We start from the raw sequence: 22750 nt of genomic DNA on the forward strand, positions 1-22750 counted from the left end.
ACCCCGGCGTCCCTGGAAGCGGGGAGCCGGGGTGGTGCTGGGGTAGCTGCACAGAGCCCGGAGCCATCGCCCAGAGCCTCCCGGAGTGGGGGACAGGTGAAGACCTCCTCGAGGAGGGGATTGGGTGGCGGGCAAAGGAGGGTTGCGGGGGCGTGTGCCAACGAGCGGGATGTGCGCGAGTGTGGGCGGGAACCGAGCTAAGGAGTGAAACGGGCGGCCGGCCGAGGGTGCCTCTGTTGGGAATTCCGGAGCGGGCGGCGGGGCCTGGGCTGGGGGTCTGGCCGGGTGAGTGAGAGGGGCGCCGGGCACGGTGTGTGAGCTCTTTGGGCGCTCGTTTACTAATCCCGTTCACAGAGAGTGAGGCCCGGCCCTCTGAACGTCTCCTGTGGGAAGCTCCCCCTGCCTCCGAATCCGGGCTTGCCCAACCTTGTGCCATCTTTTAACCAGCTGGAGAAGTTGGAAAGCTTTTTATTTTTTCTTGCGTTGATTAAAAAATTCACCTCTTCATCTGGAACCGCTCTCCTCACGTGGCTTCCACGACTCCCTCTCTCCTGCTTCTCCTAACGCAGCCTTTGCAGGCCCCACCTTTCTGCTGCTCACTCTCCCATCTCTGGGTGATTTCACGCAGAGTTTCAATCACCATATTCAGCGTTGACTCCCCAGACTACTCTTCAGCCAGACCTTTTTTCTGATCTCAGACCTGCTTAATAATCTTCTCGTCTTTCCAGGTCCCCCAGATCTGTTCCTCCGCTTGTATTTCCTATCTCAGTGAAGGACCTCACCACCATTCACTCAGTCAGCCAAGTCTACACCTGGAATTCATTCATCTAATATGTGCAGCAAACATTGGCTGGGCATGTCCTCTTTTCTAGGCAGTATGCTAGGTGGGGCAGCCTATCAGGCAAGGCCTAGAAGTGAACAGATAATCACAATGTACTGGCTTAAGTGCTCTGATTTCCCTCCTGCCTCTCCATCATTTGCTGTGTACATCAAATCCTGTTATTCTGCCCCTTGATTCCCTCAGAATCTGGTCCTTCCCATTCTCACAGCCACTGAGTTAGTTCATAATTTCTTGCTTGTGCTTTCATGAGAACTTCCGAAGTGGTCTGTCTGCCTCTGTTCTTGCCCTCCTCAAATTAGTGCTTACTCAGCTGTCAGAATCATTGTCCTAAGCTACAAATCTGATTATGCTGGTCTCCTTTGCGAAATCCTGTGATGGCCCCTCATCATGTACAGGATACAGCCTCTGTCCTTCCAAACCCTTTATAATATGCTCTTGCCTTCCGTTCTAGATCTCTCTCCTGCCACTCCTCCCAATGTCCCTTGCACGCTGGTCATGTCAGAGTGGTTAAGAGCTAGTCTTTGGAGTTAGATAGATGTGGATACATGCATATTCTGCTGTGCCATTTACTAGCTGTCAAACCTTGGGCAGATTTTTTTTTTTTTTTAACCTTGCTAAGCCTCAGTTTCCTTATTTGAAAAATGGGAATAATAATCTCTACTTAACTGAGAGGATGAAGTGAGATGATATATATAAAGCCTTTAAGTACAGTTCCTGGAACATACGAGGTGTTCAGTGACTATAAGCTTTTGTTGTCATAATCAATTCTTTGCACCCACTGGACTCCTTCCTGCCTCTTTGCTTTTATGCGTGCTATTCCTTCTGGCTTAAATCCTCTTACTTCTCTTATCCTGGTGAGCTCCTATTTATCCTTCAAGAATCATCTCAGTGGTCCTGTACTCTGTGATGCTTTCCCTGATCTTCCTAAGTAAGAGTAGTTGCCCTTACCTTTGTATCCTGTTATATTTTCTGTTACTTCCCTTAATGCGCTCAATACATTATCTAGTCATGTCTTTACATCTTTGGCTTCCCAGCTAGGCTGAGCTCAAGTTCAGGGCTATGTGTAATCATGTTTGTAGCCTTAACACATAGCACAGTGCCTGACTCATGGTAGGTGTTCATTAAGTGGTTATTGAATGTCTGAATGGCCTTAACTTACATTCCCTGGTGCTGGATCTGCCCTTTAGAGCAATGTAGAATAAGCCCTTTAAGTATGTGAGTAGTTATAATAGTAACATCTAACATTTATGGAGATCTTACTATGTTCTAAGCACTTTACATGTATTGAATCATTTGACCCTCACAACACTTTGAGATGGATGTTGTTATCATCCCCTTGTTATTATCCCCATTTTGTAGATGAGAAAATAGGCAACTTGCCCAGCTAGTGAGGGGCAGAGCTGGGATTCACAGCCAGGAATATTCTAAAACCTGTGCTCATTACCACTATATAATCAACTCTAATGTCATCCACCTTCTCCCCAATGCCTTCTCCAGTAAATCTTTTCAGTGGTGAACATTCTTTATAATTCTTTATAATTGTTGGAACAGGGTGGAAGAAGCAAATATGCAGGGAACCCTAATTGTGCGTGCGAGTGTATATGCATGCTTTCTTAGTGTGCAGGTGTGCAGAACTCTGGCTATGCTGACAGAGTGCTCATAGGAGGTTAGCCATGATATTGAAGGATTGGGAAACAGTGACACGTGTGGATGAAAAGGCCTGGTCCTTGGCATGGCTTGGCTTCTGCCTGCTTCCTCAGCATCATCTCCAACTACGCTTTGTCTTGTTTAGTGTCATTTCCTGTTGAAGGGCCTTTGCACATGCTGCTGCTTCTGTTAGAACATGTTTTTCTTCTCTCTGTCTAGTGAATACCCACTCATCCTTCAGTTCTCAAGTGTAGGCATTATCTAAATCAGGCACATTTCCTTCAGTGCTCTTACCTCATTTATAATTATCTTTTTATTTTTATTTTATTTTTTTTAAAGATGACCGGTAAGGGGATCTTAACCCTTGACTTGGTGTTGTCAGCACTACGTTCTCCCAAGTGAGCTAACCGGCCATCCCTATATAGGGATCTGAACCCTTGGCCTTGGTGTTATCAGCACCACAGTCTTCCAAGTGAGTCACGGGCCAGCCCTATAATTATCCTTTTATATGTGACTGTTGATGGGTTTGTCTCCCTCTCTCACTAGACTGTACCAGCAGGAGAGTAGCAACTGAATCTGTTTTTAATCACCATTGCGTCTCTAGTGCCTAGAAATAAACTTGGTAGGTGCTCAATAAATATTTCTCATTGAGTAAAGGATCTCTAGTAGCCATTAAATAAATATGATTTCTTCGCCTACATTCCTCTTTCCTGCGACTTCTTGCCTTTTTGGACTGTATCTGGGGTTAGGTAACATTTCTCAAATGCAGAATTTCTCAGATTTTCTGAGATAATTAATAGAATGCCCTGTGTAGAGCACATGCTTGATACATGCTTGTTCAGACTGATGTTCAGGCCACTACTGAGTTCTCCCTGCCCATGGATCCTTTATTTTTCTCTTCTCCTCTTCTCCCTAACTAAGAGGATTAGAGATTCAGGTGATTCCTTAAGCCGCCAGGCAGTGGACCACATCTGCCGCCCTAGTTTCTGGTCCTTTTCTACTCTGCTTTTTAGAGTCGGTGGTGGTCAGGCCCTGCTCGTCTCAGACTGTGTGTGTAGGGACGTGAGCATTAGGTCTGTAGGATGTTATGGGTTCTCCTTAGGGTCAGGAGCAGATTCCCACTTATCTTATTTACTGCAGAGAAGATTCCTTTTCCTTTGGTCTTTTCTTCCTGCTTGGAGGTGTGTGGTGGGAGTGAGAGGAGGCAGAATCATGCTCCTTTGGGGTCCAGTGGGCTGACAAAGGGAATGATGCCTTATGAGTCCTAAGGCAGGACACCTCCCTTGTCCAGTTCTCAGTTGTCATGGTACAGAGAGGGCCATGGTAATTGTCCTTGACAGATCCTTTGTTGCTTGTCAGGGGTGTCTCTCTAGGGATATTGGCCTAGATTCATAGACTCATATTCATCAGATCCAGTCATTTCCTGTACACTCATTCCTGGCCAGGTCCTGACCTCCTTCTTGATGGCAGGGTCTTGCTGCTCCGGGTGAAACTGACAGCTTCTGAAGCAATGGGGAGGATAGGCCAGGACCTGCTGCTCCAGACTCCTGTTGGTCACACCTGGTGTGGCTGACACCTCCTTAGTTGGGGGGGAGGGGGACTCTGAGTGGAACTGTTCACAGCAGCCATTTTACAGGGCAGCTTGTCTCTGTTTCACCAGGCTTCAGTGTGGGAGCTGCCACAGGGGAGAGTTGGTGGACCCTGGGGGTCCTGAGGTGGTGGTGGGACTATGGGTAGGAAGGGAGGATCAGTTTTAGAACTGTACCAGCTTGTCAGTAGAAGAATTTAGCGCCACCTTGCCCCTGGAGCTAGAAACCTTGAATTCGAGTTGGACTTGTAGGGCTGCCATAACAAAATGCAACAGAAATTCTGGAGGCTAGAATTCCCAGATCAAGGTTCATTCTTGGTTCTTGGCTTACAGATGGCCGCCTTCTTGCTATGTCTTCACATGGAAGAGAGACCAGAACTCTGGTCTCTTGTCCTCTTATACAGACACTGATCCTGTCAGGTCAGGACCCCACCCTTATGACCTCATTTAACCTTAATTACCTCCTCCTAAGGACCCTATCTCCAGCTACAATCACACTGCAGGTTTGGGTTTCAATATATGAATTTTGGAGGGACACAATCTATTGCATTGCAACTCCTTTCCACTTTATCCCCACATCCTGTTCCTGTTAAGCCTAACATTGCTGTGTCCCTTTTATCTGTCCTTTTTTCTCCATTCCTTCTGCCTCTGCCCTGGTTTAAGCCCTCATCATCTTTCACCTGGATAGCCACCTCCTCAAGCGTTTTTCCTGACACCAGTCTTTCATTTCTCCAATCCAGCCATGCCAGTGCAGAGTTCTCATCCTAAAAAGAGGATGTCCTGTGTTACTTTCTTTCACCAAAGCTCTCAGTGACTCCCCTTTGCCACAGGGCAGAGTGGAGGCTCTTTAGCACTGTCTATAATGCTCTCTCTGACCAGCCCCTGAGCTGGCTTTCCAGCCCAGTGCCTGCTGTGCAGGCTGTTATCCTGCACCCCAGAACACCTTGCCTGCAGCTGATGCTCCCTCTGTATAGAATGCCTTTTTCCACCATCAGAATTCTGGTCAGCCTTCATCCCTTCAGGGAGAATTTGTTCCTCCTATCTTAGTACTCCTGGAGCAGGAGGTTTTTCCCTTCTGCCCTCTCCTACTTTGGAAGTTGTGTCTGCTCCCTCCACTGGATTATAAGCACCCTGGGGACATTGTTGGATGTCACTAGGGATAAACATATGGATATGGGTTGATAAAGTGTCACTATGCACTGGGATGTGCTTGTATAAGAGAGGTCTGTGTGCTGCTGGGTTATTTTGGTGTCACTAGGGTTTTCTAGCTGGAGGTCCTGGATGGTTAATTCTTCCTCCTATTGTGGGGGGGAATATGAAGTCAAACTCTTGAGAGAGCCAGGCTTGAAGGTCTTTTGTGGTTCACCACGTGTTCAGCAAGCCTTTGGGAGATGTGTCTCATGGAACTTTCCCAAGTGCAGAACCTGTAATGCTTGAGTTCTGAGCTATTGGTCCCAACCTCCACTATCTCCGGTGCCTGGAGAGTCACCGGCCAAGTTGGCTTGCAGGGTCTGGTCTGACCCAGATGTTCCATGACCCAGCTTTAACTTTTCCCCTTCTAAGCTGGGTCACTGATTTTCTCTTTGGGTGGGGGACTTTGGGGTCTAGGTGTTCGAGCCCAGACCAATTATGGCTGGACGACCCCTCCGCATAGGAGACCAGGTGGTTCTGGAGGAAGATTATGATGAGACCTACATTCCCAGCGAGCAAGGTAAGAGGCCTGTAGTATATTGTAATAGTTCTTTGAGGGCAGGAGTTATATCTGATTTACGTTTGTTCCTCTAATGCAAAGTATGGTACATGCACAGGGTTGCTCAAATATGATCTATATTTGAGTTAGATCAAGGGTTGGCAAACTGTAGCCCATGAGCCTAACTTGGCCAATTGCCTGCTTTTGTAAATTAAGTTTTATTGGAAAACAGCCATGGTTATTTGTTTCTGCATTGTCTATGGCTCTCTTCCTGCTGCAACAGCAGTGTTGAATAGTTGTGATAAAGACCTTATCACCCACAAAGCCTACAATATATCCTATTTGGCCCTTTACAGAAAAAGTTTGCTGACCCTGGGTTAGATCAATGATTAGTTTTAAATGAAAATGTAGTAGGAGATATGAAATACAATGTGTTTCAGGGCAAACCTAATTTCTTAAGAACAAACCAAAACATTGTTTCTTTTAACAATATTATTAATAACATTATTAATAACAACAGTAACATAATTTATCGAGTGCTACTATGTGCCAGTCTTGTTTTAAGAACTTTCCCTTTTCAACCCTCAGAGCAATGCCGTGAATTAGGTACTATTATTGTCCTCGTTTTATAGATGAGGGAATCAAGGTACAAAAGGTTATGCAATTCTGTTAAGTGGTACAGCTAGGATCATCACCCAGCTATTCTAACTCCAGGGCCTGCACTTTGAAGCACTATGCTATCTTTTGGAGTGAAAATTTCTTTGAAATTCTGATGAGTTATAGATATGCACACAAATTTTTCTTATAATTCAGATGGTTTGTGGACCTGTTAGAGAGTGGCGGTAAGGATTCTTGCACCCCCAAGAATCCATGTATCCCACCTAAAACCCTGGACTTTGCTTATAGTGTAATGTTTGTTTGCCATGTGGAAGTTTTCTATTTTTATGTTAAATCTATCCATCCATTCTCATATGGCTTCCGTATTATGTATCATAGTTAGAAAAGCCTTCCCCACTCCAAGGATAAAATACTTCTTTCATGTTTTCTTCTAGTTTTGTTTCCACACCATTAATGGGATAGCTCATCTCTTCCCAGTGATTTGGATGCTGCCTGTGTGTGTTTAGGTCCACTTTCTCTTTTCTTCCATTGTACTGTCTATTCACACGTCACTACTGTACTCTTAATTACTGAGGCTTCATCATAAATTCTAATATCTAGCAGAGCTAAAATGCCCTGGTTGCTCTTATTTTTTTAATGTTTTCTTGGCTATCTTGTTTGTTTTATCTCCCTATGAATTTTATTTTATTTTATTTATTTATTTTTTAAAAATATGACTGGTTAAGGGATCTTAACCCTTGATTTGGTGTTGTCAGCACCACGCTCTCCCAAGTGAACTAACCAGCCATCCCTATATAGGGATCTGAACTCGTGGCCTTGGTGTTATCAGCACCACAGTCTCCCAAGTGAGCCACAGGCCGGTCCCTCCCTATGAATTTTAGAATCACCGTATCAAGTTCTGGAGAGGGCTGTGTATGGGAGAACAAATTTACACAATTTGTGGAAAATTGTGTAAAATATTTGAATTACGGAGGACTGACATCTTTATGAAGTAAAGTCTTCCTATTCAAGAACACTGTATTTCTTTTCCTTTTCGGTCTTTTTTTGTGCTCTTCCAGATTGACAAAGTTTTCTTCATGTAGTTCTTGCACATTTCTTGCTTAGTTTATTTCTTAAATATGTTATCTCTTTTGGTTACTATTGTAAATGGAGCCTAAGTTTTTTCTTTCTTTTTTTTATTTATTTTTTATTTATTTATTTTTTTTAAAAGATGACCGGTAAGGGGATCTCAACCCTTGGCTTGGTGTTGTCAGCACCACGCTCAGCCAGTGAGCTAACCGGCCATCCCTTTATGGGATCTGAACCCGTGGCCTTGGCGTTATCAGAACCACACTCACCCAAGTGAGCCACGGGCCGGCCCGAGCCTAAGTTTTTTCTAAGGATGTTTATAAAAACTCTCTTTTGCTCAGTCCAAGTTCAGACAGTCTGACCTCAAGCCACCGTCTTGTCTTCCTAGGCTATCTCAGTAGCTTCCTAATTAGCCTCGCTGCTTATACTTTTGCCCTTGTCCAGTCTGTGTTCCACACAGTAGCCAGAGTGATCTTCTCACAGTGTGGAGCAGATGATATCAGGGCATTGCTTTTAATACCCTTCTGTATACTCAACATAACGCCCTTGGTGGGGTGGCAGGGCTCTGTGTGACCTGGCCTTGTCCACCTGGCCAGGCTCACTTTGCTAATCATGTTGGCTTTCTGACAGTCCCTAGATGGGCCAAGCTTCTTGCCACAGGTCCTTTGCACCTGCTCTTCTTTTGCCTGAATGCTCCTTCCTCAGGGCTCTGCCTGCTTGGCTCCTTTGTCTCCTGCAGGTTTCAGTTAAGTGTCATCATTGCTGAGAGAATTTCCTTAACCATCCTTTTTAAAGGAGTACCCCTCCACCTTGACATTCTTTACATCATACTTCATTTACTTCCTCCATTGCATTCATCTGAAGCTTTAATTCTTTGTATATTTGCCCGTTTACTATTTTTTTTCTTTGACATTTGAAATTCAAATAACTTTATTAAATTGAAAAACAATTCTTAAAGCTGCATTTAGAGTCAACACTCTTTTCTTATAAAAAGCATAAGGAGTATGTCTAAGTAAGGCAGAAGTATTTCTAGGTTAGGACCAGATTTGACTTTAGCCTTTGTTTTTTAAACAAACTGCAGAGAATGGAAGAAAAAAATAGGTTATTTACAGAAAACAATGTCTACATATGTGTTCAGATGTACAAATTTGGTGACAGAAAAGACTTCAGTACACGCTGGCATCTCAGAAGCAGTTCTCAAAGAGCTTAGTATACGCTTTGCCCGTTTACTTCTTTGCTACCTGTCTCTTCTAGAATGTAAGCACCATAAGGGCAGTGACCATTTCTCTCTCATGGGTGGCACATAATGACTGGTACATAGGAAGCACTCAAAAAATATTTGTGAAATCAATGAATAAATGAGTCCCTGGCCAGCCAGGTTCCAGCTTCAAAAACACTTTGAAAAAGTGTTTTTTCTTTCCTAGTCTCCAGGTATGTCAGTCTCCAGATTCTCCACTGAGATGACTCATACTAGTGATGCCTTTCTGGCCTGGGCTATTATCAGCTCAAGCATTGATGCCCCTGGGATATTTATGTGTTCAAATGGTCATCTCATCAATCTTTTTTCCTCTAGGTGAGATAGCTCTTAACTCAATGCATATATCTCCCCTATTCCTCCAGATCTCCAGCAAAAGAGATATTCTCAATGCTTGATTCCAAAAGAGTATAACAAAAGTATTAGTGTCCATAATATATATAGCAAAAATTGAAAAAGAAACAACTCCCTTCGTGGAAGAGAGGGTTCAATAGGTGGGGAAGAAGGCCCCTGAGTATAATCCACTTTCTCAGCTCAGCTATCTCCTTGCCCCAAGGCACAGTCAGTCACTGCCTTCCCTCCGCTCCCATGGCACATGGGACATGTCACCATTATAGCATGTGTTACCGGGGTTGTACTCTATTTATATGTTTGTAAGATCCTCAAGGAGCTTAGTCGTCTGTAGATGTTCAGCATATGCTTGTTGATTGAGTGATAAACGCTTTTGGACCAAGTTTTTGCAAACCTTGGGAGAGCTTATGTCCTCTGGTAAGGCTGACCTTATCCTGGATGGTTTGGACTGTGGATGCTGGAGTTCTTCCTGAGCGTCCTGCCACATGAAGTCTTGGTTTTGTTTTTTGGCCTTTGTTATATTTGGCTTCAGATTATGTTCTTGGAGTATGGTGACAGCATGCCTTGATTCAGGTATACCATTTATAAATTGTGATGTAAGGGGACAATTATATATGTTTATTGTTTATATTTAGAGAAATAATACTTTCTCACTGAAGAAAATTTGGAAGGTAAAGGCAAAGTAGAAAAAAGATTGTGATTTTTTTTTCTTCTTTCTGTTCACCCACCCTCATCTCTCTTACCTTCCTACCCTCCTGCCTCCCCTTGCAGAGATTCTTGAATTTGCTAGAGAGATTGGTATTGATCCCATCAAGGAGCCAGAACTGATGTGGCTGGCGCGGGAGGGCATCGTGGCCCCACTGCCTGCGGAGTGGAAACCATGGTAAGTCAGCATAGGGTGCATGCAGCCCACTGATTTGGCCCATCAGAGGCAGAGGGGACCTGGCACTGGAGGTCAGTTTTAACTGGCCATCTTTTCCAAACCTGTGAGGAACAGTCAAGGACAGCACTGTGCCATTCCTCTGATAGGCCATCTGATGTTTTGGGCCTGAGCGTAGGCCGAGTTGATGATCCCTATGATGGAGTTCTGCACTTGTGTCTAGGGCCATAGGAGCTGCTGCCCTGGATCAGGCCCTCTAGCACCAGCATCTGTTTTGGATGTCTTGAGGAGGTGTCGTTGTAGGCTGATATCGAAAGTGACAATTGTACCTCCTTAGCATGTTCAAAATGGATACTGTCACTAAAGAGGTTTGTAGTGAGGTCACACAGACCTGGCAAAAAGTTTCTGTCTCCCTTGGCAACCTTTAGCTCTGCCGTCCCTGAATTTGTGTAACCTGTTCATGAAAAGTTCATATTCATATGTTCATTCATATTTTCAGTTCTACTTAGAGTTCTTTGGATTGCAAGGAGCAGTGACTCACTTACGTTATTTCAGGAAAACAGAGTTGTACAGTGAGGAAACAGAGTAGCTAGGGTGGGGACACTAAAAGAAGTCACGTTTCCTGCTGCCATCTGCCCCCTTCTCTTGAGGACTGCATCGTCTCCCTGTCATGGTGACACTGTTTATTCTGTGCATCTGCTCTGTTCTGCTCTTGCACACTTCCTCATCCTCATCCCACGCACAGAGCTATCTTCAAGTTTGTTTACCTGAAGTGATGGCCATAAATTTACTTCCTACCTTAGAATGTGATTTCCCTTTGTTTGTCCCAAACTAGTCCCCAGGTGTCTTAGGGGAGTCCCTTTTAATGCTGGTATTGTGCGATTTTGTGTACAAGGTGTAATCATCCTGTTCTTGCCTATAGCATTTAATGTATTACCCATACTTTAAAATAACTACAATCATCTTTTCAGCTGAAGAATTGTGATTCTTTTAGCTTTTCCTCACACGGCAGGCTCCTTGTTCTCTTGATCTTTTTAGCTGCCGTTTGTTGGGCCTTCTCCAGTTTCATGACATCTTTCTTGTATTAAATCCATCAGCACTTTATAGTGTATTTCGGGTGCTGAGGACTCATGGTTGTGTTTGTAGGATAAGTTTATAGGATAGCAGTTTATGTTTTTAATATCCTCCCTGATAGAAGGTAGGAAACTGTCATTGGTTATAGGCCAGCTGTGTGCCTGGTTTTGTGCCAGTTGCCTTCACATACCTGCTAGTGGTGACTAATACCCCCTTGTCCCATAAGGTGAGTGTGAATAATTTTTCACTTTTTAAAAGAACGTAGGCAATTAAAATGTATACATATCACCTTTTACACTATTCCCCTTTTCAAGGGTAATTACTATTAATTGATAAATTTCTTCCAGACCTTTTAAAACACATACGCCTACCCCGCTCATGGTTTGTTTTTTTTAACCGTAAGTGCTATATGTACACTGTTTTCTGTGTCATTGTGTATAGGTCTACCTCATTCTTTTATCAGCTGCATACTTTTCCATATATACTCATAGATGTACCACAGTTTTTATAAAGACCTTGATTTATTTAGCGACTCTTGTATTGAAGAACATTTAGATATTTTCCAAATTGACCATGTATGTGAGGGTCTGTTTCTGGATTCTCTTCTCTCTTCCATTGATCTGTTTGTCTGTCTTTGCACCAATACTATTCTATCTTGATTATTGTAGCTTTATAATAAATCTTGAAATCATTTAGAGTAAATCCTCCAGTTTTGTTCTCCATTTTCAAAGTCATATTCTGGATCCTTTGCATTTCCATACAAATTTTAGAATTAGCTTGTCAATTTCTTGTTAGGATTTTCATGGGGATTGTGTTGAATCTATGAATCAATTTGGGGAGCATCATCATCTTAAGTCTTCAACCCAAGAACTTGGTCTATTTCCATTTATTTAGGTTTTCTTTAATATTTGTAAGAATTTTTTTGTAGTTTTTAGTGTACATGTTTTGCCCATCTTTCACCAGATTTATCCCTAAGTAGTTCATAGGTTTGATGTTTCTGCAAATGGTATATTTCAAAATTTCAATTTTTAATTGTTTGTTGCCTTTTTATAGAAATGAAATTGGTTTTTGCATATTGATCTTATAGCATGCAACCTTGTTAAATTCAATTATGTCAAGTCTAGTAGCTTTTTTGTAGATTCCATAGGATTCTATGCAGAGGTGGTCATGTCTTCTGAGAATAAAGACATTTTTACTTTTTTCCTTCTAATCTGGGTACCTTTCATTTCTTTCAAGCAAGTACTAACCAGGCCTGAACCTGCTTAGCTTCTAAGATCAGATGAGTTAAGGCATGTTCAGTGTAGTATGGCCATAGACTGGATACCTTTTTTTCCTATTTCTTGCCATACTACACTGACTAGAACCTCTAGTATAATTAAATAGAGGTGTGATAGTGGATATCTTTGCCTTGTTCCTGGTCTTAGGGGGAGAAAATTCAGTCTTTCATCATTAAGTATGATGTTAGCTGTAGGTTTCTTGTAAATGCTCTTTGTCCTAGCTTGCTGAGTGTTTAAATCAGAAGTGGATGTAGGATTTTATCAAATTTTTTTTCTGCATCTATTGATAGGATCATATGGTGTTTTTTTGGGGGGGGGGGTCTGTTAATATAGTCAATTTAATTGATTTTCAAATGTTAAACCAACCTTACATCTTGGATAAACTCTACGTGGTCCTGATGTAGTATCCTTTTTATATTTCATATAAAATTTTAAAAAAAGGATTTGATTTCTAAAATTTTATTAAGTATTACTGAATTTGTGCCTGTGGGGGGATTGGTCTGTAGTATTTTTTTTTCTCATAATGTCTTTGCCTTGTTTTGGTATTATCTGATTAATATTGGCCTCATAGAATGATTTGTGAAGAATTCCTTCCTCTTCAGTTTTTTGGAAGAGTTTGTGTAGAATTGGTATTATTTCTTGCTTAAATATTTGGTAGAATTTACCAGTGAAACCATCTGGGCCTGGAATTTTCTTTGTGAGAAAAATTTTGACTACAACAGATAAAGGCTTATTCAGGCTATTTCTTCTTGAATGACTTTTGGTAGCTTTTCTCATTTCATCTAAATTATTGGATTTGTTGGCGTAAGGTTAAGTTTGTTCATATTGTCTTATCTTTTCAATATTTCTAAAATCTGTAGTTTTATAACTTCTATCATTCTTGATATTGGTTATTTATATTTTCTTTATTATTATTATTATTTTTTCTGATTGCCCTGGCTAGAGGTTTATAAATTTTGTTTATTTTCTCAAAGAACTAGATTTTGGTTTCATTGATTTCTCACTGCCTCTTTTTTTCTATTTCATTGATTTCTTCTCTGATCTTTATTTCCTTTCTTTGGTTTATTTTGGGTTTAATTTGCACTTTTTATAGTTTCATAGGGGTACCACACTGTTTTCATTACCATAGTTGTATACTAAGAGTTAATATTGGTAGGGAGAGTCCTTCCTATATATGAGGGGTCTTCAAAAAGTTAATGGAAGGATTCATATTATCTTTCTTTTTTCTTTATTTTCTTAGGAGGGGGGGTTCTTCTAGTAAAGACTGGAGAACCTGCTAGATAATTCAAAAAGAGCTGTAACACTTCATATATCTTTTAATTCCCATTTTCCATGACATTTTTGAAGTACCCTTGTATTTTTTAATTTTGTCCTGGCAGTTCTTAGTCCTTACTCTTTCATACTAATTTTAGGATTAGTTTCTCAAAGTCTGCCAAAATTTCTAGGGATTTTGACTGGAATTACATGTGTATTTTATAGATTAACTTGGGTAGAATTAGTATCTTTGTAATACCGAACCGTTCAATCCATGAACATAGGATATATACACACACATATATGAGAGAGATATATAGATAATCTCACATCACTTTTTTTTAGGCCTAAATTATTCCCTTCAAAAATTTTTCACAATATTCTCTTCAAAATGTAGTACAACCTTTGTTAGATATATTTCCGAGTACCTTATAGTTTTTTGTTGCCGTTGCATATTTGCTATTGCAAATTATTATGGCATTTCTAACTGATTGTTACTGGTGAATAGGAGCACTATTGGTTTTTATTACTGATTTTATATATTCACTTGCCATGCCAAATGTTCTTATTCTAGTAATTTGTAGATTTGTTTAGATTTACTATGTAGAAAAATCATGTAATCTGCAAATAAGGATGATGTTATTACTCCATTTTCAATATTGAAGTTTTAAGATTTACTTTCTTATATTATTACATTGGCTGGAATTTCCTTTAGTGCTTCTAAGGAAAAAAATTGTGATAGAAGACCTCTGTTTCTTGTTCCTGAATTGAAATAGAATGCTTCTAATTTTTGGTGAAGGTTTTAGGTAGAGTTTCCTTCTAATCCTAGTTTGTTAAGTGATTTTCTCCCAAATGGTGTATTACAGAATGCTTTTCTTTTTGCATCTTTTGAGATGATTGCATGGGTTTTTTCCCCTTAATCTTTTAATGTGGCAAATAACATTAATATATTTTCTGATGTTACACCATCTTGAAATTCCTGGGATAAACACCTATACGTTATGGTACATTATTTTTAGGTACTGTAGGATTTAGTTTGCTAATATTTTATTTAAAACTTTTGCATCTATGTCCATAACTGAGATTGACAAATATTTACCATCTGTATTAGTCTGTTTTTGTTGCTTATAACAAAATACCTGGAACTAGATAATTTATAAGAAAACAAAATTTATTACTTACAGTTTCAGAGGCTGTGAAGTCCAAAGTCTAGGGAACACAGCTGGTGAAGGCCTTGGTGGTGGTGACAGTGACCTGGTGTCTCAAATGGCAGAACATGACAGAGCAGAGAGAGAGATAGTTCCTCAGGCACTCTCCTTTTAAAGCCCTCAGGACCATGCCCATGACCACCATTTTTAATCCGTTCACAACAGCATGGTCCTACAATCTTATCACCTCTTCAAGGCCCCACCTTTCAGTTACCATAACAGGATTTTGTACCCTCAACAGTTACAGTAGGAATTAAGCTTCTAATATATGAACTTTGGGAACACCATTCAATCAATCCACAGGACTGGCTATTTCTGATTTTATTATCAAGGTGTTCTAGCCTCATGAAACAATTTGGGGTGTGTTCCCCTTTTTTTCTATTTGTTGGAACAATTTGTTTAGGATAGGGTTATTTGTTTGAGGGTTTGGTAAAACTCATTATGGGCCTATATGTGCATGCACATACATGTCTGTATGCATGAATGAATACATTTTTGCCAATTCAATATTTTTAATGGGTATAGGTTGATTCAGGCCTTCTATTTCTTCTTCTATTTCTTCTTGAGTCAATTTTGTTAACCTGTTTTTGTCTGTGAAATTGTCCATTTGGTCTAGGTTTTTAAGTTTATCATTATCAAATCTTTTGCTTTTTTTTTTCAGAGTTGCTGTTCTAAAAATTTATTTATTTTTTATTGAAACATAATTGATTATACATATTTGTGGGGTACAAAGTTGACTGTCAGTATTTATGTACAATATGTGATGATTGAATCAGGATAGTTGGTATATTCATCATTACAAAATGTGCTCATTCTTTATGTCTATGAACCAATTTCTCCCTAACCCTCTTCCCTCTTCCCCTTTACTCCCTCTAATAATCACAGTTTTGTTCTTGAAAGTTCAAGATATTATTGTGTTTGTTCCTTTCTTTATTTTTTTAGCTCCCACTTATGAGTGAGGACATGTGGTATTTCTCTTTCTGTGCCTGGCTTATTTCACTTAAACATAATTTTCTCCAAGTTCATCAATGTTGCTGCAAATGGTAGAATTTCATTCTTTTTTATGGCTGAGTAGTATGCTGTTGTGTATATATACATTTTCTTTATCCACCCATCCATTGATGGACATTTAGGTTGGTACCATATCTTGGCTATTGTAAATAGAGCTGTGGTAAACGTGGGAGTGCAGGTTCCCCTTTGACGTAATGATTTCCATTCCTTTGGGTATATACCCGTAGTGGGATTGCTGGATTGTATGGTAGTTCTGTCTGTAGTTGTTTGAGAAACCTCCACACTGTTTTCCAAAAAGGCTGTACTAATAAAAAGTCCCACCAACAGTGTAGAAAGTTTCCCCTTTGTATGTATCCTTGCCAGAATTTTTCATCCTCTATTTTTTTGGTAATAGCTAGTCTAACTGGGGTGAGATGATATCTCATTGTGGTTTTAATTTGAATTTCCCTGATATCATCATCAATTCATAATTTCTTTTTATGGTTTTAGAATCTCTGCTGAATCTGTAGTTATGTCCTGTTTTCATTTCTGATGCTTTTTGTTTGTGACTTTTCTTTTCCTCCTTGATTAGTCTTTCAGAAGTTTGCTTGTTTTATTACTTTTCTCAAAAAAATCAGCTTTTTTTGTCAGAGTTTTTTATTTTATCCTCCATATCTGTTAACTTCTATCTCATATTTCAAAAATCATATTATTTTGCATGCTGCATTTTGGGTAATTTCCTTATGTATATTTTCCAATTTACTACTTGTTTCTTCTTTGTCAAATCTGCTGTGTAACCCACCTGTTTTTTTTTTTTTTTTGTTGTTGTTGTTTATCTTGTTTTTTTTTAAAAAGATGACCGGTAAGAGGATCTTAACCCTTGACTTGGTGTTGTCAGCACCATGCTCTCCGAAGTAAGCCACGGGCTGGCCCTTCTGGGTTTTTGATAATAGTCGTGCTGATGGGTATGAGGCAGTATTTCATTGTAGTTTCAATTTGTATTTCCTGTATGTTTAGAGATGTTGAACATATTTTCATGTACTTATTGGTTATGTGACTATCTTCTGTCATTGTTCTTTTTTTTTTTTTTTTTTTTTTTTAAAGATGACTGGTAAAGGGATCTTAACCCTTGGCTTGGTGTTGTCATCACCACGGTCAGCCAGTGAGCGAACTGGCCGTCCCTATATAGGACCCGAACCTGCGGCCTTGGTGTTATCAGCATCGCACTCTCCTGAGTGAACCACGGGCCGGCCCTTGTCATTGTTCTTTTTTACCCCGGATACTTTTCCCATCTATTCTGCTCATTTTTTCTTTTATTTGAATTGAGATTTAGCTTGGCAAGTTTTATAGGAGCCTGATTGAGATCGTATTATATTTATACATTAATTTGAGGATTATTGGCATCTTTTTTTTTTTTTTCTTTTCCATGACCGGCACTCAGCCAGTGAGTGCACCGGCCATTCCTATATAGGATCCAAACCCGCGGCGGGAGCGTCGCGGCGCTTCCAGCGCCGCACTCTCCCGAGTGCGCCACAGGCTCAGCCCTTATTGGCATCTTTATAGACTAGAGTCTCTATTCAAGAACACGGAATGCCTCTCCAATTTTTTTTTTTCTATGACTTTTTAGTGAAGCTTTGTAAAAGTTTTGCATGTTTTGGATTAATTCCTGGGTATTTTATCTTTTATATTGCTATCGTGAAGGGGATTCTTTTTCCCATTAGCTGTCCTGATAATGGTAAATGGAATAAGTGGTTTACTTTGGACTTGTGCATTTTGAAACATGGATTCTTAAAATCCTACATTATTTTCTTCAAACATTGATCCCCATTAGCTTGGATTATCACTTCTTATGAGTTTAGAGTCTTCTGCAAAACCAGAGCTTTCACAATGCTTTTTTCTTCTTCAGACTGTTTATTGAAATATTAAGCAAGGTCTGTTGTAGCACTTATCTCCAAGGTACCACGGTGTTTACACTTCTCCATCTGCTAAAAGGAAAACTTTAGACAAATTAAATTTAACAGAATTTAATTTAGCAAAGAACGATTTGTGAATTAGGCAGCCCCCAGAACCAGAATAGGTTCAGAGTGACTCCAGAGCTGCTGCATGGTTGGATAACATTTATGAACAGAAAAAGGAAAGTGAGGTACAGAAAACGGAAGTGAAGTACAGAAACAGCTGGATTGGTCACAGCTCGGCATTGCCATACTTGAACATGGTTTGAACAGTTGGCTGCCTCTGATTGACTGCGACTCAGCTACTTATTACAAGATTAGGTCACGGTCTGTTTACACAGCAAGTTAGGTTACAGTTCACTGTGTATGGAGAAACCTTTAGGTCAAACTTAATTTAACACATCTAAATAAAACCAAATTCATTCCTACACTAGAATGAATTCCCAGGAATTCCAATGATTATACATCTTCATTTGGAGAAGTCTTTAGGTATCCCAATCTTTTTTTCCTCCAAGTTAACTCCTTATTCTTAGCCAAATAGTACGCTCCAATTTTGTGTTAATCCTTTCCTTTCCTTCCCTCTCCTCTTATCCCCTCTTCTTCCATCTTTTCTTTCCCTCTCCCCCTTCCCTCTCTTCCTCCTTCTCTGCCTCCTCCCCCATTTTCTTCTTTTTCCTGAGTTACTTTGGACCTGAGCAGGTACTAACTTCTTAACTCTGCTCATCCCTAGCCAGCACATCACAGGTGATATTTACTATTTCAACTTTGCCAACGGGCAGTCCATGTGGGACCATCCGTGTGATGAGCACTATCGGAACTTGGTGATCCAAGAGCGGGGGAAGCTGTCAGCTCCTGGGGCCATTAAGAAGAAAAACAAGAAAAAGAAAAAAGAAAAGAAAGACAAGAAGGACAAAGAGACCTCCAAAAGTCCCCTGGTGAGTCAGCCAAGTGGTGGAAGCCAGCTCCCAGAGAGGCCAGTGCTGGAACCTGAGGGGATATTGGGAACCTCTTGGTGTCAGCAGCTGGGAGGTTAAGAACGACAACAACATTATAGTAAATTCGTGATAGTACATCATCAGAACATCTGTGTTCTGGCACATTCTCCTTTCAGCTTGTAGAAGTTGTTACCATCCCCAAACAATCCTCCCCTCCTGCCCCCCGCAAAGCATGCCTTACATAATAGGATTAATGAGAGTGTGCTCTGCTGAGGATGGTGTTTTGTAGCAGCAGTAGTAGTGGTGAGGGCATCTGTTGCTCTGGAGAGTGGGGATGGGGAGCTGTTGGCGGAGGCCAGCGAGCCTAGATGAGCAGAGTGTCCTTTCTCTTCCCCAGAGTCAGGCTGTCCTTGTGTGTGATGATGATGATTATTTATTATTTTTTTGGCTGGCCGGTGAGGGGGTCTGAACCTGTGACCTTGGGATTATAAGGCTGAACTCAAACCAGCTGAGCTAACTAGCCAGTCCTGTGCTTATTATTTGTCTTAAAGTTGTGTGCATTCAGTTGTCAGAACCCCAGTGCCATCAAGATTCAAAAGAAAAACCTTGGGCTTTATCTACTTTGGTGGATTATCTTTATTGCCAGTGTCCTTGGTCAGTGGTGGATAACTGAAATTTACTTGCAGTGTGATCACCTTGGTCTCCAGTAGCTTTTTTTTTCCCCCCCAGCATTAACACCACATGCTTGGGAATTGAGTAGCTTTTCTACTTGGAGTTCAAAGTGCTCTTATCCGCTTATTGTTTAATTGTCTCCCTAGCACATCCAAACCTAGGAGGTGGAGTTACAGCTGGTGTTTTTTAGGTCGATGAGCTAAGACTTGGAGCCATACTGAAGTGAGGTTCAGGCTTTCCCAGAAGGATGGTGATGCAGGGAAACCAGGCCTTCTGGTTCTTAGGTGCCTCAAACATGAGTTTGGGGGACAGGCCTGAGCCAGGTGGATGATCTGGACTCAGGGGACTTGGCCTCACAGCCAGGTCATGATTAGTGTGAATGTTTGCAGGGAGTGGCTGTTTTTTTAGGGTTTCTTCTAGCCCCTAGGTTCTGTGACTGTGGACATCTCTCTAGCAGCACCAACTTGTGCCTTTGGGAGAAGACACTAGACTGAATTTCCAAGGCTCAGGTCACTGGTTATGCTTCCCCTCTTCTCTCCCTGTTAGAAAATTTCTGGGAGTCTTTGATAAGGTTGGTGGATTTTATAAAATCAACCAGTCACAGAGTCTGAGAGGTAGATGGTACCTTAAGGATAATCTGGTTGGTGATTTTCAAACTTTTGTTAGTAGTAAAGTCCTGTCTTCAAGACAGTTTCTCTGTAATGGTCTCAATTATACAAAAAAGAAATGAAGCTGCTCTGGTTGAACCTGGGGCATGGGTCTTGGTCATGCCTCTTCTCCGTCACATGCATACTATAGTAGCCCCCAAGGTACCGAGCCCCCCAGGTTCTATGGAGAAAAGTTTGCAAGCCGTTAATATAGTCTGGCTTCTTCTTTATAGATAAGGAAACTGGGGCCCAGAAAACAACATATTTACAGGCCAAGGGAGTTTTTAATTTTTCTTCCCTCTGTGGTTTGTATTTTACTTTAAATGGAGGGTGGTTTTCTGCTAAGGGCTAGCCAAGGGCTAAGGTAGCAAGCATACATCAAAGTGCTTTGTCTTAGTTTTCTCTGCATGTTTATATACCCATCTAGGAAACACAGCCTGAGCAGGGACTTCTGCCTTCTTCCTTCTTTCTCCGTGGCCCATCCCCTCTCCCGGCACCTGGGCTCGCTGATCTGGACCTAGACCAGGAGATACAGGCTAGAAGTGAGGGCTCCTTTAAGAAAGGAAAGAGCCCATGCATGCTAGTTGACACCCCCTGGTCTCTCATGGGTGCCCTCCCCAGCAAGCTGCAGCCACTCTCCAAAGGCCAAGCCTCCCGAACCCACCAGATCTTTTCCGATGTGGAGAAAATCTTAGGCAGACCCCCAGCCCAATGCAGGACAGAATTAGGTAATCAGCAGGATCTGGAGAAACCCCAGAAAGCAACAGAGAAGATCTATCTGGGATTTTCAGACCCCGAAATGGAAGAGCTGGAAATGAGGACCAGACAACAGAAACCTGGCTCTCTGAGCCCTCAGAACACTGGGCCTCTCCAGAATGGGCAGGACGTGTTAGAAAGCAGGAGCCAGGCCTCTGTCCACTCAAAGCTTTCTGAAACCATCAAGGGGCTGCAGCTGAAAGGGGAGCAGCACAGCCATAGCATAGCTCAACTTAGCTCCACTGGCCCTGAGGGGGACAAGGGCTGGAGTGCCATTCCTTTGCCATACTCAGAGGAGGAGCCTTCCCTGTCCGCTTGTTCTTCTGATCACATGCTTCCTACTAGGAAGAGCAAGCTGTTCTTGTTAGATAGCAGCCCAGCTGAAGACCTCAGTTGGCAGGGAGTTTCTGGGGAAGGTGGAAGTATAGGCAGGGGGAGGAGAAGGAGAGAGCCCCCAGGATTGTGGATGGGACAGGCCTCCAAGCTTGTCAACAAGGGCACCTCAGGGAGCTGCAAGGAAACAGAGCCCTGTGACCCTGAGACTCCAGGGGCCTCAGCTGAAGATCCACCTCAGGGACTCTTCCTAATACCACCAGATACCCTGGCATTAGAACGAGTTCAGAATGCCCCTTCAGGAAGTGCCCCTGGAGGGTCTCCTACCAGTGAGAAGAGACACCCCCCAGGGTGTCCAGAGCCCCCTGATGAAGATGGGAAGCCTCATGTGTCTGGGCCTGCCTTGGAGAGAAGCAGCAGCAGCAGCCCCAGCAGCCTGGCCTCACACCTGGACTCTCAGATCCTGGGTGAGGTGAACAACTTCCCCTCGTGGGACCTGCAGAGCTTACGGGGATCTGAGCAGGGTGTGGGTCAGTCAGGCCTGGGGCTCAAAGATCAATACTCCAGCCCCTTCCTAGTGCCCCAGTTCCACATGCAGAGTTCTGCTGAGGATCAGTCAGAGAGTGAAGACTACTCTGAGGATCAGAGGTTCTACCAGCACATCCTGCATATGGACAAGATCTCCAGGTGCCTGGAAGACCTGGGGCTGCGTGAGAGCATGCAGGAAATGCCGTGCAAAGACATCGCCAGCATGGTCTGCTGCATGGCAGCTGAGTCTTCCAGGATGTCTAGTGAGGGTGAGCATGAGGCCCTCAGAGCCATGGAGAGGGACTCAAGGTTTCTGGCGTGGGGTCCGGAGTTGCTGGAACATTCTCAGGAGGTGGCCCTTGTTCCTGCTGAGCAGGAGGCCTCTGAGCAAGTCCATTTCCAGCCAAGCAGCAGCCCCCTCAGGCAGGGGCTAGTCGAACTGAGCTCCAACGGAAGGCTTGATGCAGAGCCAGGCAAGATGCAGCTTCTCCACCAGGTAGGCTTCTTAGAGAGCATGGCTGAAAGGCCTTAGTGAATTTCGCAGGGAGGGAGAGGTGGTGTTGATGTTTTACCTTAGTCATCATGTCTGCTTTCCTGTTATTCACCCTTTCCTGGTAACTGTTGATCCCTTAACTACCCAAATGGCCATCTTCTGGATGACATGTTTCAAGTTTCTTCTACCTCATTACCTGCAAGGTAGGGCTGAGGGTATCTGGGACTTCCCTTGTCTAGATCTAACTGTAATTCATGGGTGGTTAACATGCTTTGAAGATGGTCAGTTTTTGGGGCCGACCCGTGGCTCACTTGGGAGAGTGCGGTGCTGATAACACCAAGGCCCCGGGTTCGGATCCCATATAGGGATGGCCGGTTTGCTCACTGGGTGAGCGTGGTGCTGACAACACCAAGTCAAGGGTTAAGATCCCCTTACCGGTCATCTTTTAAAAAAAAAAAAAAAAAAAAAGGTCAGTTTTGCGGGTGGTCAAAGTGGTGCTGATGCTGGCACTCATGCAAGATATAGGCACCTTCCCTGGATTTGAGAAACCTTTCCCATCAGCTGATTCTAGAGAGGTCCTTGCAAATGAGCACCCTACCCCAAAGCTCTGAACTACATCCCTTCTCAGAATCATACAGAACTAGAGAGTTAATACTTTCATGAAGGACTGAATTCCAGAATCTCTCTCTGTCA

General features: G+C 42.2%; 1 protein-coding gene and 1 non-coding gene across 5 annotated transcripts in view; one reads left to right on the forward strand and one right to left on the reverse strand.

The window, feature by feature from the left end:
* Nucleotides 1-22750, forward strand: part of CEP164 (centrosomal protein 164) — a 70024-nt gene continuing 47274 nt past the window's right edge. For all 4 annotated transcript variants that reach the window (XM_063093422.1, XM_063093424.1, XM_063093425.1 and 1 more), the window contains exons 1-4: nucleotides 1-96; nucleotides 5685-5787; nucleotides 9830-9941; nucleotides 18424-18628. In XM_063093422.1, the coding sequence (XP_062949492.1) occupies nucleotides 5706-5787; nucleotides 9830-9941; nucleotides 18424-18628 (399 nt within the window). In that variant the 5' untranslated portion in view covers nucleotides 1-96; nucleotides 5685-5705. The remainder of the gene's footprint in view (nucleotides 97-5684; nucleotides 5788-9829; nucleotides 9942-18423; nucleotides 18629-22750) is intronic.
* LOC134377428 (U7 small nuclear RNA) lies at nucleotides 13534-13595 on the reverse strand. Its single transcript, XR_010023473.1, has one exon. It is a non-coding gene; the product is annotated as a U7 small nuclear RNA (small nuclear RNA).

Source organism: Cynocephalus volans, chromosome 4 (genome assembly GCF_027409185.1).
Source record: "Cynocephalus volans isolate mCynVol1 chromosome 4, mCynVol1.pri, whole genome shotgun sequence".
NCBI classification, from domain to species: domain Eukaryota; kingdom Metazoa; phylum Chordata; class Mammalia; order Dermoptera; family Cynocephalidae; genus Cynocephalus; species Cynocephalus volans.